This window comes from Rhynchophorus ferrugineus, unplaced genomic scaffold, assembly GCF_030347505.1.
Source record: "Rhynchophorus ferrugineus isolate W39M unplaced genomic scaffold, kcgeb_rfMv2 rfM11, whole genome shotgun sequence".
Classification (NCBI taxonomy): domain Eukaryota; kingdom Metazoa; phylum Arthropoda; class Insecta; order Coleoptera; family Curculionidae; genus Rhynchophorus; species Rhynchophorus ferrugineus.
This window is the reverse complement of record NW_027472590.1, coordinates 5,293,504-5,314,886: the sequence shown is the minus strand read 5'-3', so window position 1 is coordinate 5,314,886 and position 21,383 is coordinate 5,293,504. Positions and strand designations below refer to the sequence as shown.

Below are 21,383 nucleotides of genomic sequence, written 5' to 3'. Positions count from 1 at the left end.
AGTATTCTAAAGAAATGTAAAATTGTCAAAAATGTAACTTGTGGAACATTTTCAATGCATTTTTAGAACATCACTATCTGGGGCACTGCACGGTGAAGCAATGATTATATTTTGAACTCTCACTATATTTTTTGCAACCACCAGGGTGGAACTTGATTGATAAAGCAAAATACTGCTACAGGAAATGTGTGAGAATTTGTAACACAAGAGTGGAATTCAATTAGTAACTAAGTTTTTTATTTTTGTTAACGTTTACGTTATAAGTAACATATAAAAGTTTGTGGATAAGGAAGGGACTGTTTTCTTTTATTTTCGGATTTCGTTGTTCTATAATATGACGAATTTTACATATATTTTGATTATTGGGTTTATATTTTGGTATATACTTTTTTCTTACTTGTTGCAGTAATTACTAATTTATATACTACTACTAATTGTCATTTTGAAGCTTGCCGAGAGGGGAATACTCTACGCTCTCAACTCTTTCGCAAAGGAAAACAACATCATTCCTGAAGAACAATTTATCTGGCCGCACACATTCATCAAGTTCTACCTCTCGGACAGATCTTTTCAGGTCAAGATCAGGGAATCACTTTCCAGTCGTAAACAAATCGAGGCTGGCATACCTCAAGGTTCCCCGCTGGCCACAACCTTATTTAACCTCCCTATTTCAGATCTACCGAGTAAAGAGCACATTGACGTCGCGTCTTACGCTGACAACACTACTTTCTTCACGGCCGCCAGGTTGGAAGTTACATTTCTTGAACGTTTACAGAAGTAGCTCGATCATGCGGTCAAGTGGTTCAAATTCTGGAGCTTGCAAATCAACACCCTGAAAACCCCTGCGCATCTCGTAACTTAAGATCGACAACGTAATAATTCCATGGCTGGATAACGTCACGTACCTAGGTCTCCACTTCGACCGGCGGTTCGGTTGGCATTCCCAAATCCAGAAAGCAACCCAGAAAGGTTCGGGGATATCAAGCTTGTTATCTTCTCTGATCTGCCCTTCCAGCAGACTTCCCATCTCCATCAAATGCTTATTTTACAAGATGTTAATTCGGTCCGTACTCCTCTACGGATCTAATGTCTACTTCAAGTTTGTTACACCCAACCAGGTTAAACGGCTTCAAGTTTTCCAAAATAAGCTCTTCAGGAGAATATTAAATGCTCCATGGTTTGTCAGAAAATTCAAAGGGAAACTAACACTCCAAAAATCAAGCACTTAATATCTCAATCAATCCACAAACAACAACTCAGCTCAAGTTCTTCTGAAAACGCGCTTGTTCGCGAGCTGTTCGACATGCTGGGAGCTTAGCACTGCGTCATCGCTAAGCTCCCCCCCTTTTCCAGACTGATACGACCTCATCCGTCGCTACAGTCATAACTTTTGCCCCCATACGACAGTATCCAGTTTTATGTTAACTCGGGTTCGCGAATCAATGGAATGGCCGGGTCCTCATGCCCAATAACGGCTGCCCGATCGGCGGGTACCATATCCCCAAATTTAATGCAATAGCAGTAGCGATCCACAGGGGTCAACTGTGAGGCGGTATTATACACAATATTATTTGGATTATCTATGTAATTTTGATGGTTTTAAAAATTTTCTTCTGGTGTAAAGTAAATATCTATAATAATTATTACTAGGTCAATGTAGAGAGTTTTTAAAATTTTTGGGATCTAACTATTACCTCTGCGTTAACGATGATCTAATAATACGACAAATAAACACAAAATACATTGAAAACCCACTTCACCAAATAAACCACTTTAATTTTGATCATTCCAATGCTATATTATGCTTAATTAACATTTTAATTAATTAACTGAATATATTTTTAGGATTGGAATTGAACGGAATGAATGGAATACTATAAAAAGCGTTTTTAAATCTACTTAATGCTACTTTAGCACCTCAATATAACCTGTTTACTGGATTTTAATCTGTACAAGAGCCAACCGAATTCGACAATAACGAAGTGGGCGATTAAAACAAATGATCCCGTTCCGTTTCAGATATGAGAATGCTGCGTTTGCTGTGAAATTTTGTTTTAATTAAACTGTCAACCATAATAGAAGTAATCAGAGACATACGCCATATATATCGGTTAGCTTTGTGGGTTGCTTTTGGAATATGTGCAATTCTAACGAAATAACAAGTACATCGAAATTCGTGTATAAACCACGAATTATAAAAAGGCTTAAAATACAATTTATTTTGATGTAAACACCATTTTATTTTACGGAGATTTGTGTTCTTCCTAGTCTAGATGTTCAGTAAAGAGTTTTAGTATTTGTTCCTTGTTATAGTTCATTGTTGCTTCTTCTAAGAAGGATGGTCTAGTTATTAGGTTATGTTGATTATCTTTACCATTACTATTCATGTGTTACATATTCAAGTGAGTAATCGGGACTTCATTGATTATTTTTTGTTATGAAATATTTAGGTTTTATTATTTAATATCTTGTTCTTGTCTGAAGGATTCCTAGTTTGTTACCGTCTAATTCTGTAGTTTCTCTAATTTTTAAGTAGCTTCTGATCTCTTGGTCTCTATTGGATGGGCTATATATATATATATATATATATATATATATATATATATATATATATATATATATATATAATATATATATATATATATATATATATATGAACTGTGAATAATCACGGTGAATAAAGTTGGAATATGATATTGGTGATACAAGCATTTTATTGTGTTGCTTCTTTAAATTTCTTTGTTTTTAGTAGTGGTTAGACTCAGTCACAAATCTCTATGTTTAAAGTTGAAATTTCTTCCCAAAGATGAATAAACAATTTTTTTTGCTTTATCTGGGATTTTTTCATAGACTAATAATTTTCCTGTAAAACGGGGCTTCATCCTTCTCTTATTCTCCTCTTCTTTCTTAATTTACCTGCATTTCTGTTGTGGTTTTTCCCTATTATACAGCTTCAAATTTGAGACCCTCTTGAACATGAACTAATAAGAACAAAACTCGTCAAAGATTCCAAAAATCTTAAACACATATATGTATATTTATACCCAAGATATAACAATAACAAATTTTTCTCTATGACGCTGAGTATATAAAAAATTCTAAGGTGCTAGCATCAAAAGGATTTATAACTTAATATTTTGTTAACACTATAAGTGTCAGATTTCATCTCTAACCAATATTTGTTTAGACACATAGATATATAAAGTATAAACAATACTTGGATAAACCAAAATTATATCAATATTTGTTTTCCTATAGTAGTATATACAAACATGTTCCCACATGATTTGTAATCTTATTTTATATACCTGCAGATATTATCTTACCTGCAACACTGTTAAAACATTTCTTTATTATTTTTTAAATATTTTTGAATCTATTCTGCGATCTGCCATTTTAAATTTTAAAATATGATCAGAATACATGCAAGGACATAGTTCATTAAATAAACTTTAATTGTTTGAACTTGATACATTAATATTCTTTGTAAATAAAATATTCTTACTTTTTCCACCGATTATAATAAAATTAGGTCAACTGTTAGACAAACACAAGAAGAACGAATGTTTAACAGAAAATTTGGCGAAGTTTCTTGAACTTTTTCTCTGTTTACTTCAATCCCATTTTATAATTGGCTCGTAAAAGCCTTCAAAACGAAGCTCGTACATCCAGACCCGACCGACAGCAGCAAAAACGAGACAAAAAAACGGTCGAAAAACAAATAGGATTTTCCGAAATATGGATACATTGCAGGATTGGAATTGCTGCGGCCGCAGACACGATCCGATCGATCAGAATTAATATGTTTCAGTCGGACAGTCGGCAGAAGGTAATTTGTATTTCTGGTCTGGGATGGACGGGATAAAAACTGATGCTGATTTGATTGTTTCCTCTGCAATTTTGATGTAGCGGCCGACGTTTCGAAGGGAATAGGAACAGGTCATCATCTCAATTCACGATATTAGACGAAAAGGGCTTTTAATCCTTCTGTTTTAAATTTCATTTTTACCATATCCTTAATGACTTCTGTCAATTATATATATATATATATATATATATATATATATATATATATATATATATATATATATATACGTAGAAAAGGTAAAACCTATTGTTACTGAAGATTCCTAATGATCCAAAGATCATATAGTGTTACACTACCGTAGTTTTCAAAGTACATTATTCCGACATTGCTAAACAACCTTATTATAACTTATCCCCATAGATAATATCGTAGGCCTAACTAGTACAAGATAAATTACCCCGACGCAGCAGCACGATGAAAAGGAAACTCCAACCCTCTTATCCAAGATTAGCTCGTTCGTCATTCACCTTCCGCAAGTTGTTTATTTTAAATTTAAATTATTTCTCAGGTGAAGCCGTTCGTTCGAAGACATTAATTTCGTCTGGTCATTAATTTTAATTCGGGAATATCATTTATGCACGCCGTGGATCCTATATCCTTCACGGCTTATCGGATATTGTGGATGTGACTTGTAAAAATTATTCTATTAAATAACAATTTATTTTTGAGAAAATCTCGCCGAATACTCTCAGGTAAAACGCTTAAAAGCTGCTTAATCTACAAGAATCAGACTACTGATTGGCATACACCCCGTCCTTCTTATAAATATAAGTTTATCTTGAGACACTCAATATTAATTGCGCTTGAAATATAAATAGGATTGTAATATCTTAATTGATTGTCCTTATATAACAAACTTAATTTCTGTTCGTTAGTATCGCTGAAACTAGAAATGGGCTGGACCGATTTGGCTAATTTTGGTTTAAAAATAATTGTAGAAGTCCAGGGAAGGTTTATATGGTGAGAAAACATGGAATGATTGCGGGGGAAACAGAGAAAGCAACAATTTTGTTTTACCATAAAAAGTGTCACTGTCACTCTCACAAGAGTTCGACATTCTTGTTAATTGTTCAGTAATTATGGTGCGTTTGGAACTTTATTTTATAACCAAACTGCAATTAGAACATATATTTTATTAAGCATTGAAGATCATTTTTCGGCACTGACCACTTAATAATTTACCATGAAATGTAGGTATTTTTTTGGTTCGATTAGATAACGCGAAAATCAAGTAACTTGAGATCAAAAAAACTAGAGATATCAGAAAATGGCTAAAAGCACATCTAATAATGATAATCTATATCTAATAACGATAAGCAAATGTATGATGAAATTGAACAATCACTGTGGATAAAATAAAATAAAAATAGTAGTTGAAGAAATAGATAGAGGGGCAATACAAAATACTATTCCAAAAAAAAGAGGCTACAGTAAATAGAATAAAGGTCAACGAAAATAACGAAATGAATTCAAAAACTAATGAAACGAGATAACAAAAAGTTGATTAACGATGGTAATAAATGGCAAACATATATAGGACACTAATAAACAGGAAAATATTTAAAAAGAGTAGTACAAAAGCTTAACTGGACAGAGACTGTGAAGAATGTAGAGTGCTTCTTCAGAAGTGGTGATGCCCTTTCATGGGGTTTTAACATAGGTAAAGAAAATATACTCCAAGGGTATTCTCAAAACTGTTCCGTTCTGGTCATTGAAATTACCTGTTCATTCAGCACTTCTCTAATGTCAGATCGTGAACATAATCGTGTCTAATTTAAATATTTTTTGCATACCTTGTTTCCTTGTGGTCGATAAAGAGTAATATTGAGGATATTACTCAGAGTAAGTGCTTAATTTTGACATTTAAATAGAAGCGATTTGAATATTTTAATATGTAAAAAGTACTTGCTATTTAAGGCGTTGAATAACTTCAAAGAAAGTATATTAGTATACTACCATCGGATTTGATTAATGACCATATGTGAATTTTAACATTTAGCATAACATAGGATATTTTAAACTCTTTATTTTTATGTTTTTTGTAATCTGATATTTGAAATAGGTCTGTTGGGGCTTCTAATTTGTATCTCCGCTTCATCCAGAACCATTACTCTCTTTATTCCCACCTCTTGTCACATGAGTAAGACCTTGGAACGCCTGAACAACTTCCAATTACCAGATAATTTGTCCAGGCAGTAACGAAATCTCAATAGTTTAATATGGAGGATATTACTCAGAGTAAGTGCTTCATTTTGACATCTAAATATAAGCGATTTGAATATTTTAATATGTAAAAAGTACTTGCTATAAGGCGTTGAATAACTTCAAAGAAAGTATATTTTAAATTTGAACTTTCGGTGAAAGTGTTTCCAGTGTCTTCTAGTTTAAGTTCTTTAAGGAAAAGTAGCAAAAGGTTTAACACGTCTTATGGTCTAAACTTTTCCTGCCGGATATTGCCTCTTTTTGTTGTCGACATTTCTTTTATTACTTAGGGCACGTCATCTCGTATTTTATTCAAATTTTCATTTATTTTGTACTAAATCAATTTTTATATCAATTTATTAGCGTTTAGATTATACTACCATCAGATTTGATTAATGACCATATGTGAATTTTAGAGTAACATTTAGCATAACATAGGATATTTTAAACTCTTTATTTTTATGTTTTTTGTAATGTGATATTTGAAATAGGTCTGTTGGGGCTTTTAATTTGTATCTCCGCTTCATCCAGAACCATTATTCTCTTTATTCTCACCTCTTTTCACATGAGTAAGACCTTGGAACGTCTGAACAACTTCCAATTACCAGATAATTTGCCCAGCTAGTAACGAAACCTCAATAGCACGTAATTAAATTCAAAGATTATCTTATCTCCTATTTTAAATAATTATAAGTGTTTACGTATAGATATGCTTTTTATCACTACTGATACTACTATTTTACTGAAAACCATCAGTGGTGTTTGATTAGGCTTGTCTAAAATGACAGTCACGTTAAGCTGGGGTGCGCTGTTTTTATATTGTTGTGTTGTGCTCTCGGTATCGGGCTCGAAAATATTGTTTGTTTCGTTTACTCCATCGCCCAGTCACCAGAAACCGTTCCAGGAGATATGGCGGACCTTAACGGCAAAAGGTCATGAAATGCACGTTATAACACCAAACCCTCTGGTCAACCACACGTACGCCAACTTGATACAATACGACATCAGTGACGTGTACGCTTGGGCAGCCAAGATGAATCAGCTGAAGAAGAAGGACATCAAATACTCGCTGCAGAAACCGAATTTCCTCCACACGTTCCTGAAGGAGTTCGCGGTGAATCGCGGATGGCACGCCGTCCACGAGTACACGTTCCAACTGCCGGAGGTGAAGCGCTTGCTCGACACCCAATCGTCCTTCGACGCCGTCATCGTCGAATGGCTGTATCCCACCGCGGCCGCGTTGGCAGGGTACTACCGAGCTCCCTTGATCGGTATCTGTTCTTTGGGAGCTCCGACCAACGGACTGGACGAAATCGGGAATATACTGAATCCGGTGGTGACACCGGACCAGAACGTTCCCATAGGAAGGAGCGACTTTTCCTTCAGGGACCGGTTGTTATCCGCGCTGTATTCGGTGTTCATTAGATTGTACTATCACTGGCGCATAGTACCGACCGAGGATCGGACCGTCAGGAAGTACCTAGGCGATGACATTCCTTACTTGGGTGACATAACGAGGAACATCAGTCTGTTGCTGCTGAATAGGAATCAAATATCGCACAGGCTCATGAGCGTGGTACCGGGCATCGTAGAATTCGGTGGTTTGAAGTATGATAAGATTGTACAAGAATTGGAGCCGGTAAGTTTATTAACTATAAATATGCTTTTATTATGAAGAAATGGGTACAGTTTATGCTAATCAACATACCTTCCAAAATATTTTCACATTTTCTGGCTCTTGCAATATGTAGCATCATGTTGTCATACAAGGGGATAACTTTGAGTGTGCTTACTCGCTACTGCTGGTTTTTATTGCAAGAATACATCATTAAATTGTTCAATTATCATATTTCTGTATTATTTTTTCTGTCTGTCCTTACAGCCCATAATACTCTACAACTTGCTGATTCCACCATATACACAGTAACATTTTCTAGCTATGAATTGCTATAAAATGTCTCTTCCGAGCTAACTCATGACTTTTTATACTTCGAATTATTTTAGTCCACTTCTCATCGTTAGCCACAGTACGGCCTTTTCCCATTTTCCTTTTTTCAGAATCTGTTTCATTGCATGCAAATATCTGAAAACAGTTGGTCATCATCTACTAAAGTTCGTCCCGATAAGTCTTGTACTTCATTGTCTTCGAAATGTTCTGGTCCTCCAAGCCATTCTTGTTATTAGTATCAAAACCACCGTTCACTATGAGTTTCTAAAACTGTTTGAATTGAAGTTGTGCATAAGTACACATAAACATCTACACATGCATGAAAAATAATATTATATGTAGAGAAATGTGAAAGCGATCTGATTTAACAGTTACTTCTTCTGTTGCCGTTGATATAACGCACTTTCAAAATATTTATGGCTGATCAAGATACACGCAATAACATAACAAAAACATGACCTATTTTAACCAAAACGAAAATTTTACATATTTTATTCTATGATAATGTCTGATTATTTATGATATTTGCACTGGTTTTATAATAAAGCGGTGGAAAAATTGAACTAAATGATAAACAAGATGCCCGTTGGAAAAGTTCGTATATTAGCAATTGCTATGCGGGGAACTGGAGGGATCCTGATAGATGTACTCAATGTGTAGGTTAAATAGTCATAATTCAAATGTTTTTGCCATTGCAGTACAAGATTTGTATATCAAAATTAATCTATACTGATAATTTGTTAAAAAAGTTGATGAAAGGTGTTGTGAATCGAGTTTTGCAAGCATCAGTGATCCAATTCCAAGACATGTACGAAGTGGTCAGATGAAGGATGTTATGGAAATAAGCAAAATTACAAAGAGTGGGCTGCAACTAACCTTAAGAAGAGTCTTTAAAGATAATTACTCAATCAAACAGATACGTGTATGGAATTATTTATATTTTATGCTATTGTTGAAGTTTAGAGGAATCCGTAAGAATGGGAAAGAAAGAGGTTATTCAGAGGAGTAGTCTGAATTATAACTCGTTGAAATTTAAACTTTCCTAGTGATTACACTGCGTTATCATAACCGGTGTATATTACTAATTAGAAGTACAAATGAGTTCGGTTTATTTGTTTGAGTGCAAAAATATATGAACAGATTAATCAAAACATTTTCTAAAATTCGTTATATATTGCTATATTGCCAGGTAATTTTATGAAAACAGGTATCAGTCCTATGTAACTGACTCAAAACTGTTTTATGATATCATAATTTATATTCTGATAATTTACATGAGAGCTGCCTTTTAGGGACTGAAACATTTTCTGGATAACTCAAAAAATGGCGTGGTCTACTTCAGTATGGGTGCAGCCATAAAACAATTGGCGTTCTTGAGTCCACAGCAGATAGACGTTTTCAGGACTGTGTTGGGAGAGTTGCCTTATAACGTGGTCTGGAAGTGGGACAACGAAACTATGGATGAGAAACCTGACAATGTCTTCATCAGCAGCTGGATTAATCAAACTGCAGTATTAGGTAAAATACCATTATCTGTTAAGTTTCGTGCTCAACTTTGACAAATTGTTACTCCAACAATCTTGGAATTATACTTAAAATAGAAATATTTGCCGATACTCCGAGGGTTTCAAATAATGGGATGATTGTATGAAATAATTACTTATTAGAGTGCAAATATATATTTTTTTATTTTAAACTTTATTGTGAAAAAATCGGTACAATATATTTTATTGAAGATATTGTCCATCGACAGCCGCCACTTTTTCCCATCTTTCAGGGTCGAAAGAACGATATATCCTTTGAGGCTATCCACGAATCGTGCCATTTATAACTCATATAATAACTCATATATCGAAAAAAGTAGTAATCACAAGAGGCAAGGTCTAGATAATACAGTGGGTAGTGTAATACTTGCCATTTGAATGCTTTCATGTATGTTTTCACTGATTTTGCAACATGTGGTCGAGGGTTGTCGAGGGAGGAAGAATAACATGGTTGCGTCCTTACCCGTATTCCGGCAGTCTGATAGTGATAGTGATCTCAATTGACGATTTTATTGGGTAATGACTTTTTTGCTTTCAAGAGAACCCTTTGTCTTCATTGTCAAAATCACCACTTTTGTCCAAACCAGTATATACATGTTGAAACCGATGGAGCATAGTTTGTACAAGATTGAAATTAAAGTACAAATTCAATCATTTTTAACACACTGAAAATTGTTTTGTTCACAATTTGACAAAATCATACGTACCGAAAAGTAAAGCTTGTCATTGGGATCAATATAAAGTTGGTTACAAATACATCCGTTGTAAATACTTTAAAACAATGGAATAAAATGATATTTAATTATTTAAAATAAAAAACAATTTATAGACTATAGAATAAGAACACCTGACTTTTGTTTTTAAAATACCCGAATAGTTTCCAACAGGATGTAGTCCCAGTCTTGTGTCAAATTTTGCCATTATCATTCTTTTCGAAACTCCCGCAGTTTTTGTTGTAACAGTATTACTTAAATTAGTGTCGAGTTCAGTTGTCATATTTACTTACTATTAGTTAACTTTGGATGTGGCCTATTATTCTTCCTCGATGATGATGTTGCAATTCTGTAATTGTGGCGTCCTTAAAACTATACTCAAGAAGAACTAGATATAGTCATTGCCTAACTGTTTATTGATAACACAACTTTTTTTTTATTTAAACAACTAGAAGTACTCTAAAACAAATATCAGTGAAGCAGCAGCTACGCGTTAAATAGATTAGATTTGAAATGATGAGCTCAGTTAATATATAATTTATAATTAATGTTCTCTTATCAGTACCTGTGGTAAGCTACTTAAATAATAAACGTAGCCCAGTACGCTACACGCATATCAGCCATGAAGTCAGTTGTTTTTGTGATTTTCTTTTTGGTGATCGGTGTGGTGGTACCAGTACGGTCATCCAAGATCCTTTTCTTGAGCTGCACACCGGCTCCGAGTCATCAGAAACCGTTTCAAGTCATTTGGAAAGGTCTTGCAGAGAAGGGTCATGAAGTTCACGTACTAACCCCTAATCCTTTGGAGAATTCTACGCTGCCAAACTTAGTTCAGTACAACATTAGTGATCTGTACGAGTATATTAAAACTTTTACGGCAGGAAAGAGTAAATATTACCTGAAGAAACCGACGTTCATCGAGGCCTTCGTCAAGGATGTCTACATCACCGTGATTTTCAACAGGTTTTACGAGAGATGTATCAGCCACGAGGCAACCCAATCCATTCTGACGAACAACAAACATTTCGATGCCGTCATTGTCGAGTGGTTGTTCCCAACATTGGGAGGTTTCGCAGCGCATTTTCGGGCCCCTCTGATCGGGATCACGTCGTTGGGAGCCCCGCTGGTTTCTATGGATACAGTAGGTAATCCCGGACATCCCATCATAGCTCCCGATATGAATCTACCGTTGACCAGAGCTATGACATTCAGAGAACGGATTTTCTCCGGTTTATATTCGATATACGTTCGAATCCACTATCATCTGTTTGTCTTGCCCAGAGAAGACGCTATCATCAAGAGACATATCAGCAACAACCTTCCTTATCTAGGTGATATCGAAAAAAATATTAGCCTTCTTCTGTTGAATAGAAACCCAGTGTTTCATCGCGTTATGCCAATGAATCCTGCCGCTGTTGAATTAGGAGGTATCAAGTTTCCTAAAGCGAATCAAAGTTTGAGTCCTGTAAGTACATAGTCTGTTACACAAAAATTCATACTAATCGCCGTGAATCATTTTAATAACATAATAGTACTCTTTATTGCTAACTCAGTTGAACAGAATTATTTCGTTATCTTAATGAAAGAGAAAACGCGGAATTTGTACGAATAGAATCTCACTAGCATTTAAGATAATTATAGTCTAGTCGGTGTAAAAATATTTCTTGTGTAAATTTATAAAAGCTATTCACGATTTACTTTTATTAGTTAACGTAAATTAAACTTTATCGTAGTCTATCGAAAAAATGTTTACTAATTACACATTAAGTATACATGGTTTTGGACCTTAGATAAATTAGGTATTATATTTATTGAATTAAATAGTATAAATTAGAAATGAACAGAGGTTTAATTTTTTTTTATGTTGCTCGTACTGTATTGTTGTACCGTAATGCATCTAATAATGTCGAGAGTCGTTCTAATCTGTTCGGGTCCAAAGGTTGGTCCTACATTGTAAACCTACGTTATAAATAATTTGTGTAATTAGTTTTTAAAATAACGTTCAAATGTAAACTTCATTCATGCATTTTCGTTTCTGATAATTTATTTTAAGATCGGTTACCTTTCGTTAGAAGAAGTTTGACGTATTTACGTCTCCATCAATACAACAATGAGCTTAATAGGAAAACTCAGAATGTTTAATATTCGAAGCCAATATTTTGCCAGGACTCAGTTAAGATTTTGTGGGGATACAAAAATTAGTTGTACATCATATCACAAGTGATATTGTACATCATTAATAATGTGTATAAATTTAAAACATCTGTTGCTTTCAAATTGTTCGTATTAATGATCTTGGCGGATTATTTAGAACGACGAAACTTAGAATTTTCCTAATATCTTTTCGAAAACTTGCAAGTTTTGCAGAGTGACTGCGAATAGAAAACTTATAACAAGTTAATTGAAAAGTCCCCGCTCTACTATAGTAAAACACATATTTTTGGCAATTTTTTTTAATCATCATAATTCTCTTCAAGGGTGATACACTGTTTATAGAGACAATTTTTCGATACCATTTTTCGGTTTACCTTTGTACGATTTGTCCTTTGCTTCAGAATAGACCTCAGCTTCGGCGATTACCTCTTCATTAGACGAAAATTTCTTACTAGCGAGCATTCTTTTGAGATCCGAGAGCAGGAAATGGTCGCTGGGGACCAGATCTGGAGAATACGGTGGATGGGGAAGTAATTCGAAGCCCAATTCATGGATTTTCGCTATCGTTTTCATTGACTTGTGGTCGGTCCAATAACGCTATGTAATAATCGTTGTTGATGGTCCTTCCATCACATTTCATTTCACGACGTCTAAACTTGGCATACCAATACTTGATGGTTGATTTTCTTGGGACAGTGTCCGGAAACTCGGCATCAAGGCAAGTTTTTGCTTCAACTGTATTTTTCCCTTCAAGAAGCAATATTTTATCAACACGCGAAATTCCTTTTTATACATTTTTTCACAAAAACAAAAGTTGCTTCACTCAAAACTAATGATCCGACAGCTGTCAAATGCACCACACGCATATGTTGAGGGTTAGGGCTAACTAAAAAATATATGGATTTATTTCGAGTAGCGCCATCTATGTGTCAGGCCGGGGATTCTTCAGTTGACCTGTCAAACATTATTTTGCGACACTCTGTACAGGTTTAGCATTCCAGTTAGTTTCGTTCGAAATACTGTGAATAGATTTTTATGAAAATTATTTTAATAATCTCAGTATATAATCTATATTATAGTTGTCCATCTTGGATTCTGGTGCTGTCAACAGTCATTTTAAGATATCTTAATAAATGTAAATGTTGCAGAATTTTCTTTTTTCCTGCTTTTTGATCTAACCCCCACCCTCCCAGCGTATATACGTCAGTGAGGTGTAATTGAATCGTTAATTAGTAAGCCGCCTGAAAGTTGTTTAAGAGTTTGAGCTGGTTTTTCCAGACCATTCCTTTTCATTTATTACTTTTATATCAATAAAATCAAAATCACTAGCAGATTTCTTTCAATTTAACAACAAGAGTAAAAAATGGCGAAAATGTAATTTTGACCACTATATCATTACCATCTGTTTGCACTGAATAACTCAATAATACTAAGTAATTAAGTGTTATTCTATATAGAGAAATCCCCACAGCATCGATTTTATAGCTAGGATAGCTACTTGAACAGTTATTTACATTGCTACTTTGTTTTCTCACCTATATACCACTAGACTACTTCTCGTTATATTATAGCTGACTAATATGTGCGTTCCTCCAATAATTTGTCAGATCAGAGAAAGAACATGCGAATCATATATATTCGATAACATTTCGTATCAAAAATATAACCTAGACGATTTTTTGAAACGATAAATATTCCGCAGACATCTTTTTTATAGAGTACATGAAAGACACATATTAGTAAAAGTGGTTTCTGATAGTAAGGGTTAAATGTTTTCACCATACGCTAACCAAAGTGTTTGATACGATATGATATAAATTTCGCTGTATATTGTAAATTACTTAAAACTAATTACCAGACGTACTATTTCGTAACTAAGTGAGATTCTTGTCGTACATATAGTGAATCCAATAAAACAGTCAATGCACGTCATAAAAAATTCAGACTACTGGTCAAAATGTGCTTTTGTTTAACAACCTTTAAATATTCACTGACGTTTTGAATAATTTTGTAATCATTTGACCACAGTAACGACGAGGGTACATATTCCGAAGCATCAGACTTTCACATTTTGACAATTTTGTGTTTGCCAGTATGTTTTTTTGTATGTTTGGCATTGACTGTTTTTATGGAAAGCATTATATACTTCGTAGACTATCAAATGATATAATGTATTATTGTTTACTTTGAAGGATTTGAAACGCTTCTTGGACGGTTCGAAAAGGGGCGTTATCTATTTCAGTCTCGGTTCGTCGATGAAGGCCATATATTTAACCGATGATGTCATAGGGTCGTTTCAAAGGGTCTTCCGAGATCTGCCATATGACGTGCTGTGGAAATGGGAGAACGATACGATGGCGGGCAAACCCGATAACGTCCTAATAAACAAATGGATTCCTCAAGTGGCTATATTAGGTACAATACGCAATGAAAACGGTCTCTGGAAAAATGGTTTCGGAAAATTGAAAATCTCAATTGTTCGCGATAAATATAGATCGAGCGTTTTATGTCCCTCCCTATTAGGGGATACGTATTATTAGAGGAGTTTACGGTTGGTTTATGAACTGTTGAGTAATTTTGATGGATTTAAATGAACATTTTTAATATTATTCAATATTAGTTAATAGTCCTAACAGGCAGAGATAAGCAAAATACATGACTTGCTTTAATTCAAATACAAATTATAACATAAAGTACAAAATACGAGTGTTTTAACAGTTTTTTTATTTAAAATATCATACAAATTATAAACTAGGTCAGGTTGCAGGTTATGTAAGTAGGCTAGGAGTAATCCACCGCAACTTATTGATCTGTAAAAGAAGAATTTCCTTTCACGAACACTAGATTGTATCATCAGACAATGTCTCCTGCTGGGGAATTAATTAAATCTCCTAAAATATTTCGATAATGTACAAGAATTTTAAGATTTTTGTATTTATCGTTTAGGTAGCTGACTTAACTCTAATCCCATTTCTGATGTCTCTGGTTGATGACATTTCCTATACACAAAAATAATGAAATCATTGACTTGTCTATTCGTACTACTGCTTTTATTATAATCAAATATTATTTCATATTCTTTATTCCTTTTTGCCTTCAAGACGCTTGAAATACCAATTAATTATAAATTACATTTTTATATTTTTCTATTAAAAATACAAAATACTTATTTTTATTTCAATTACGTATTTTAATAGCAAGTAATTGAAATACTGTTCATCTCTAGTAATAGGTAATGGGCTTTTTCACATTCAAAAACTGGGTTTGTTATATTCTGTTTATATCAATTAAGATTTTGAACACCTAACATTTAGTTTGGCCCAGGTTTTGTTGATTTGTGAACCGATGAGTATGTTTCTATGAAAAGCGTTGTTCTTATTGGAGTAATTCACAATAAAATAACAAATGTATGTGGGACTGAGAACGTAAACATTGTAGAATAGAACCAGCTTAGTAGAGAAATATATGAAATAACATATTAGATGTTGATGCCATGCGACTGCTGTTTTTGTTCATTTTCATTTTGCTATTCGCATACTTTCTTTGGACACATCACCTTGGGCAGCTCTGGAAGAGGATTGATGAGATATTGTCCTAAAGAGTGCTAAACTTAGAAAGGAAAATGAGTTACAGAAATTATTTCCTATCTATAGCTATAACTTGCCTTGAGACTTGACCTCTTGATGGGCTACATTTGTTCATACTGATATTGAATGATGATGTTTCACGATATAGTGCTATAACTGGTCCTAGCATTAGTTATGGATTGATGCTAAAGCTTATAATATTCCCTTTCTGAGCGAGATACTTGATGCTCGCTAATGTTGATGAATGCTGTTTTGAGGAAAACATGGAGTAAAATTATTGTGAAATTACCTACTTATGCATAACTAATTACATATTTAGATACGTATCCAGATATTGGTAATAATTCACTAGAGAACGAAATAATAATATTTTACTCCATGATTTTTGGAAATAGTCCATTTTTTAAACAGTTTTATAACCATACTTTCATTACTTGGGATAAAACAACCGACTAAAGTAGTGGTTCGTGTTAAATGAAAATTGATATTCATCCATCGATATATCCCCATAAAGGTAGAAATTTGTTCTATTCGATGGTATATGATGTTATTATACTTTATGTTATTACAGTATTAGAGGGTTGATGATTCTTTCCAACAGTGACTGAATGAAAATCTGTTCATTTGTGTTAAAATCTTATTGATAGCAAGTTTTATTTGAAAATTGAATACATTTTTTAGTTGTTCTAATAATAAATCAGTGCAAATAATAAAATCTAATATAGCTGAACATAACCCATTAATGTTTCAAAAATATGGAAAAAATGGGCGTTTTTTGTTGTATTTTATATTTATCTTTTTGTTGAAAATAATATATTTCATTTTAAATTTATTTATTGAATAATGTTAATTTTTTGCTATTTTAAAGCATCCTTTATATCAGTGACGGTTTATTTGGACTGGACCTACTGTTTAACGTGGGATCTGAATCACGGTCCTCGGCATTAAGCCTACCGACTGGCGAGTGACCAACTTAGAAATCATCCCAGAAGACATCCGGTCTTACCCAGCCTGGTTCAATCACAAATATTAAACAATCACAAACATAAATTTACGACCATGCCCCAGTAGGATTCGAACCCGTGATTAACAGTAGGTGGACCGTTTTATCGCCTTTACCAGTGCGCTAACCACCGTCAAGTAAATAATGTTAATGAAATATAGCTATCTTCTTGAATTTGCAGTTTTTATGGAAAAAAAATAAAAACATTAACATATGTTTCAATATATTTAGTAGTGTTTTAATACAAGGAATAGATTGAAGAGACCTCAAAAAGCATAGTCTTTGTAGAGTCTTATAATTCCTAAGTCTCCGTTGGTTTGCTGTTAGGACATTGGTATTTTTGAGTAATTAGGCCGTTTTCTCATTTGTTTATTTCATTTGATAATTCCCGAGACAGAAAGTTTAAAATCAAGCCATGGTAACCAGATACAACGTTGAGCAAAAGTCCCGCCACCATTTTGATTGCCTATAACTTTGCTCAAAGAAAAGATAAGTAAGTTTGCTTTTCATAAAAAGTTTGTTTGGTCTTTACGTTTCATTTTCGTTATTATTAAAAAATTGTATCAGCTAAATGGGGCCGCAATTCGCTATGAAACTTTCGGCTCTTTTTAAGAAATTTTTCATGACATCCTGCAACATCTGAGGCTGAATTTTTCCAATTTCGTGACGAATATAGTCTTTAAGATGTTGAATCTCTTGGGGCTTATTCACATACTTTTGGTTTTAAAAATGCTCATAAGAAAATGTCAGGTGGTTCGGCAAACTTCGCAAAAGTCTGCAACCCTACCGCGGACTAGAGCCACATTTTCGGCATTACGAGAAGTCCGTTGTCTTCCAAAACGAGGCCTGCCTGTTGTGTATCATACTGTAGAAAATTCATATGTAAAGGATAAATTGTGGTTTTGTGAGGCACTGGAAGATTAGGATATTTTTGACGCAATTTCCGTTGAATGGCAATAATGGAACGATTAATTTCAATAAATATTGTCACTATTTCTGCTCGTTCTTGTGACGTATATTTATTCATAACAAAATTTTGACGTCTATACAACACAATGGTCAAGGCGAAACTGAGCTAAATGGTAGCCGGACTTTTACCTCACCTTTTATAATCTAGTTGATAAAATCGAAACTATAAAATATTATTTTGTTATTTTTCTTCGCAGAACATCCCAATGTCAAGCTCTTCATCACCCAGGGTGGACTACAGTCGACCGAAGAGGCAATAGCCGCCCATAAGCCTATAATTGGCATTCCATTTCACTCAGACCAAACCAGCAATGTGGACACGTGCGTCAAATATGGGATGGGAAAGATGCTGGACCTGGAGGACATAACCGTGGAAAGACTTCGAAGTTATATAAATGAAATAATGGATAATCCTAGGTACATAGTATGAATTTCGTTTTGTCAAATACGGTTAATTCAACGAACATTATTTTTAGCTTTGCAGAAAACGCAAAATATCTGGATGATCTAATGAAAGACCAGCCGCAGGATGGACTGGATAAAGCCATCTGGTGGATTGAATACGTAATTCGTCACAAAGGCGCGAAACACTTGAGAAGTATTGCTGTAGATATGCCTTGGTGGCAATATATGATGCTGGATATACTGGCGTTCCTTACCGTTGTACTTTTATCTATTCTATTAACATTGTATTTTAGTGTCAGGCTCTTATACATCCTTGTAAATAGTATTTTTAAGTCTAAAACGAGGAAAGGTGGAAAGAAGAAAGTTCAATAAAAATAATAACTATTTTAAATAATAATTTAGTTTTTTTTAACTAAATCTTGTTTTACTATTATGAATTTTATTTCAAATTTCGTTAACTGATAGATGAAGATTTAAAAACAGTCAAGAAAAACAACAAGCACTAGAATCCAGAATTCAAAACATTCAAAATTATATTATGTAGAGTAGAGCTCCAAGGCACTTAAAATACTAACTACAAATTATCTCAGTGTTAGTTATTGGAAATACAAATTATAAATTAAATTTTTACGAAATATTAGAACTTTTATAGAACAAATACAAAATACTTATTTATATTTCAATTAAGTATTTTATGTACAAGTAATTCAAATATTGCTTTTCTTTACTAATGTGTAAAACTGGGTTTATTAAAATTTGTTTGTGTCGGGCTTCTTTGTACTACTAGTATATATGAACACCTAAAAAAAGTTAAGAAAAAGTCCAGCAAAAATTAATTTATAACTATTTTAAATAATAGTATTGTTTTTTTACTAAATCTTGTTTTACTATCATCAATTTTATTTCTACTTCTGTCGATTGCTGGATGAAGATTTAAAAACAACCAAGAATACAACACGCACTAGTTGGGAGCTCATTGAAAAACTATCAAACTCAAATTGGGTGTCGTAGAGGGAGACATTGTCAAATCTACTAATGCATTTAAGTAGTTTGTGTTAATTTTAAAGTTGCGTTTATAGTTATAAAGTTTTTTTTAATTAATTACATCTTACATTAGATATACTTACCACAATCTTAATTTACAAATTAATTTATTACTACTATTCTGTTGTACTTGCATTAATGTACAAGCAAGAAACCTAGGGGATTAATATATCAGTATGTACTTGCCAAATTAGAGTAAAACTAATCTACTTAAGCTAAAGTTAAAAATACACTTATACAATAAAATAGTTCGTGTGGTTTGGTTCGCTTCAATCTTCTGATTTTCTGCGTGTTGTCCAGTAGCTCTATTGCTTCCACGTTGCTATGGTTTAGCAACCTTATTTTAAGTTTTAAGGCGAAATCTTGGATCACTTTTTATATCCATTTTATTCCGAAATCATCCTGCAGTTCTTCGTTGGTTACGTAGCGATAAGAATTGGTAATTAATAATAGAACTTTGTTTTGGGTGCGTTGGACTACTAATTGCTTAGATATTTTATTGAAACCCCATTATTATAAGTTATGAAGTTACTAATTGAGTTTGAACACGTTTTATCTATATTATGTTATATGGTACTCTTTTGTTTCATCTGAATGAAACAAAACAATGATTTAATTAATCGAAAATCGATGTTAGGTTATCTGAGACAGATTTATTACTAAAATCGATGTTTATGGCCCAAAAAAATCTAGAATTGACAGATTGGAACAGTTTGAAAGAGAAAATGTCAAATCTAGCATTCAAGTAGTAAATACTAGCGTTAATGTGCATACGAAAAATTATTATTTTTTTTAGTATCAATACAAACTTCAATAATGCGATTTTGATTAATACCAATTGAGTTTCGTCATTATGAAATGGAAAAATCCATTTTAATATCATGTATTATGACACGTGTGTCCGTAGTTAAAATCTCGTTGAAATAAAGCGAGAATAAACGCATGAATATCAGTAATGTTAGTGGTTTTTATTACACGTGTTTGAATGAGACCAGATTATCTTCGTTCAACTTGTGAGAAAAACTATTAAAATAAGTTTATTTGAATTAATGATTAGCAATTAGTAGTGCAATATTTAGTTTATGTTTATTTATATAAATTAAATATCAAAATATATATGTTCGTCATTATTGAATAATATATTGAGTCGTGCAAAAAGTAATTACGTTGAAAAAGTAACTATTCCTCACATGATTATAGTAATACTTATTTCATGATGCCATATATTAATGCGTATGAAAGTTAGCAGTCCTTAGAACATTACAATATATTAAGATAACATTATTTGTTTACTGTGGTTGGATTAATTCGGTAGTTAATGTAATTGAGGCAGGATCGACAAGGCGTTGTCTTCAGTGGTCCTCCTAAAATTAGTTGAAAGTTTTGATGCATCTGCGGTGGAGGCTCGGATCTTACACAGTCGGACTACTGTTTGTTCTAGACTCCGCAACATCTCTCACTGTCTATGAAAAAGTGACTCTATGTAGTTATATCAAGTGCATATGCATCTGTATGTGTGTATTAATTAAATTATGTATGTTTGGACTCGTTTTTTAATTTAATTTCTATATGTCGTAGCACTTTAGCGGTAGTTTAAAGTTTAAGACACAAGTATTGAGAAATATTTTATTTAATTATTATATATCAGTAGACCATATATGGAATTTAATGTGTCTCTTTGAAATGCTGGTACCAAGAAAATGTTTATATAAGAAGGAAATACAAATAGTGTAAAAAATATCCTAATACAAGCCTACAAATTCGTAGATAATCAGAATACTGAAGTGATGTTATATTTTTTCAAAAATAAAAATAGCCTCATATGTTAGCTTAAAGCAAGCGTTTCTGGAATCCTGTTGTTATTGTTATTATATATTATTCTTTATTAGTGTCAAAATGCTCATTGATGTAAAATGTATAAACCGTGATGGATATGAAGAATCACC

At 33.3% G+C, this 21,383-nt stretch overlaps 1 protein-coding gene across 1 annotated transcript; it reads left to right on the top strand.

Moving 5' to 3' along the window:
• Window positions 1–6,802: 6,802 nt before the first annotated feature.
• On the top strand, window positions 6,803–18,790 carry LOC143204463 (UDP-glycosyltransferase UGT4). Its single transcript, XM_076417010.1, has 6 exons — window positions 6,803–7,709; window positions 9,311–9,536; window positions 10,860–11,740; window positions 14,622–14,844; window positions 18,186–18,405; window positions 18,465–18,790. The coding sequence occupies exons 1-6, from the start codon at window positions 6,852–6,854 to the stop codon at window positions 18,763–18,765; spliced, it is 2,709 nt and encodes a 902-aa protein (XP_076273125.1). The 5' UTR covers window positions 6,803–6,851; the 3' UTR covers window positions 18,766–18,790.
• Window positions 18,791–21,383: the final 2,593 nt, after the last annotated feature.

Excerpts from the sequence above, each read along its gene's own strand:
- LOC143204463 (XM_076417010.1), top strand. The coding sequence starts at position 6,852 with ATGACAGTCACGTTAAGCTGGGGTGCGCTGTTTTTATATTGTTGTGTT. Across the intron at positions 14,845-18,185 it reads TCCTCAAGTGGCTATATTAG|AACATCCCAATGTCAAGCTC; the intron begins GTACAATACGCA and ends TTTTCTTCGCAG. Across the intron at positions 18,406-18,464 it reads GAAATAATGGATAATCCTAG|CTTTGCAGAAAACGCAAAAT; the intron begins GTACATAGTATG and ends CATTATTTTTAG.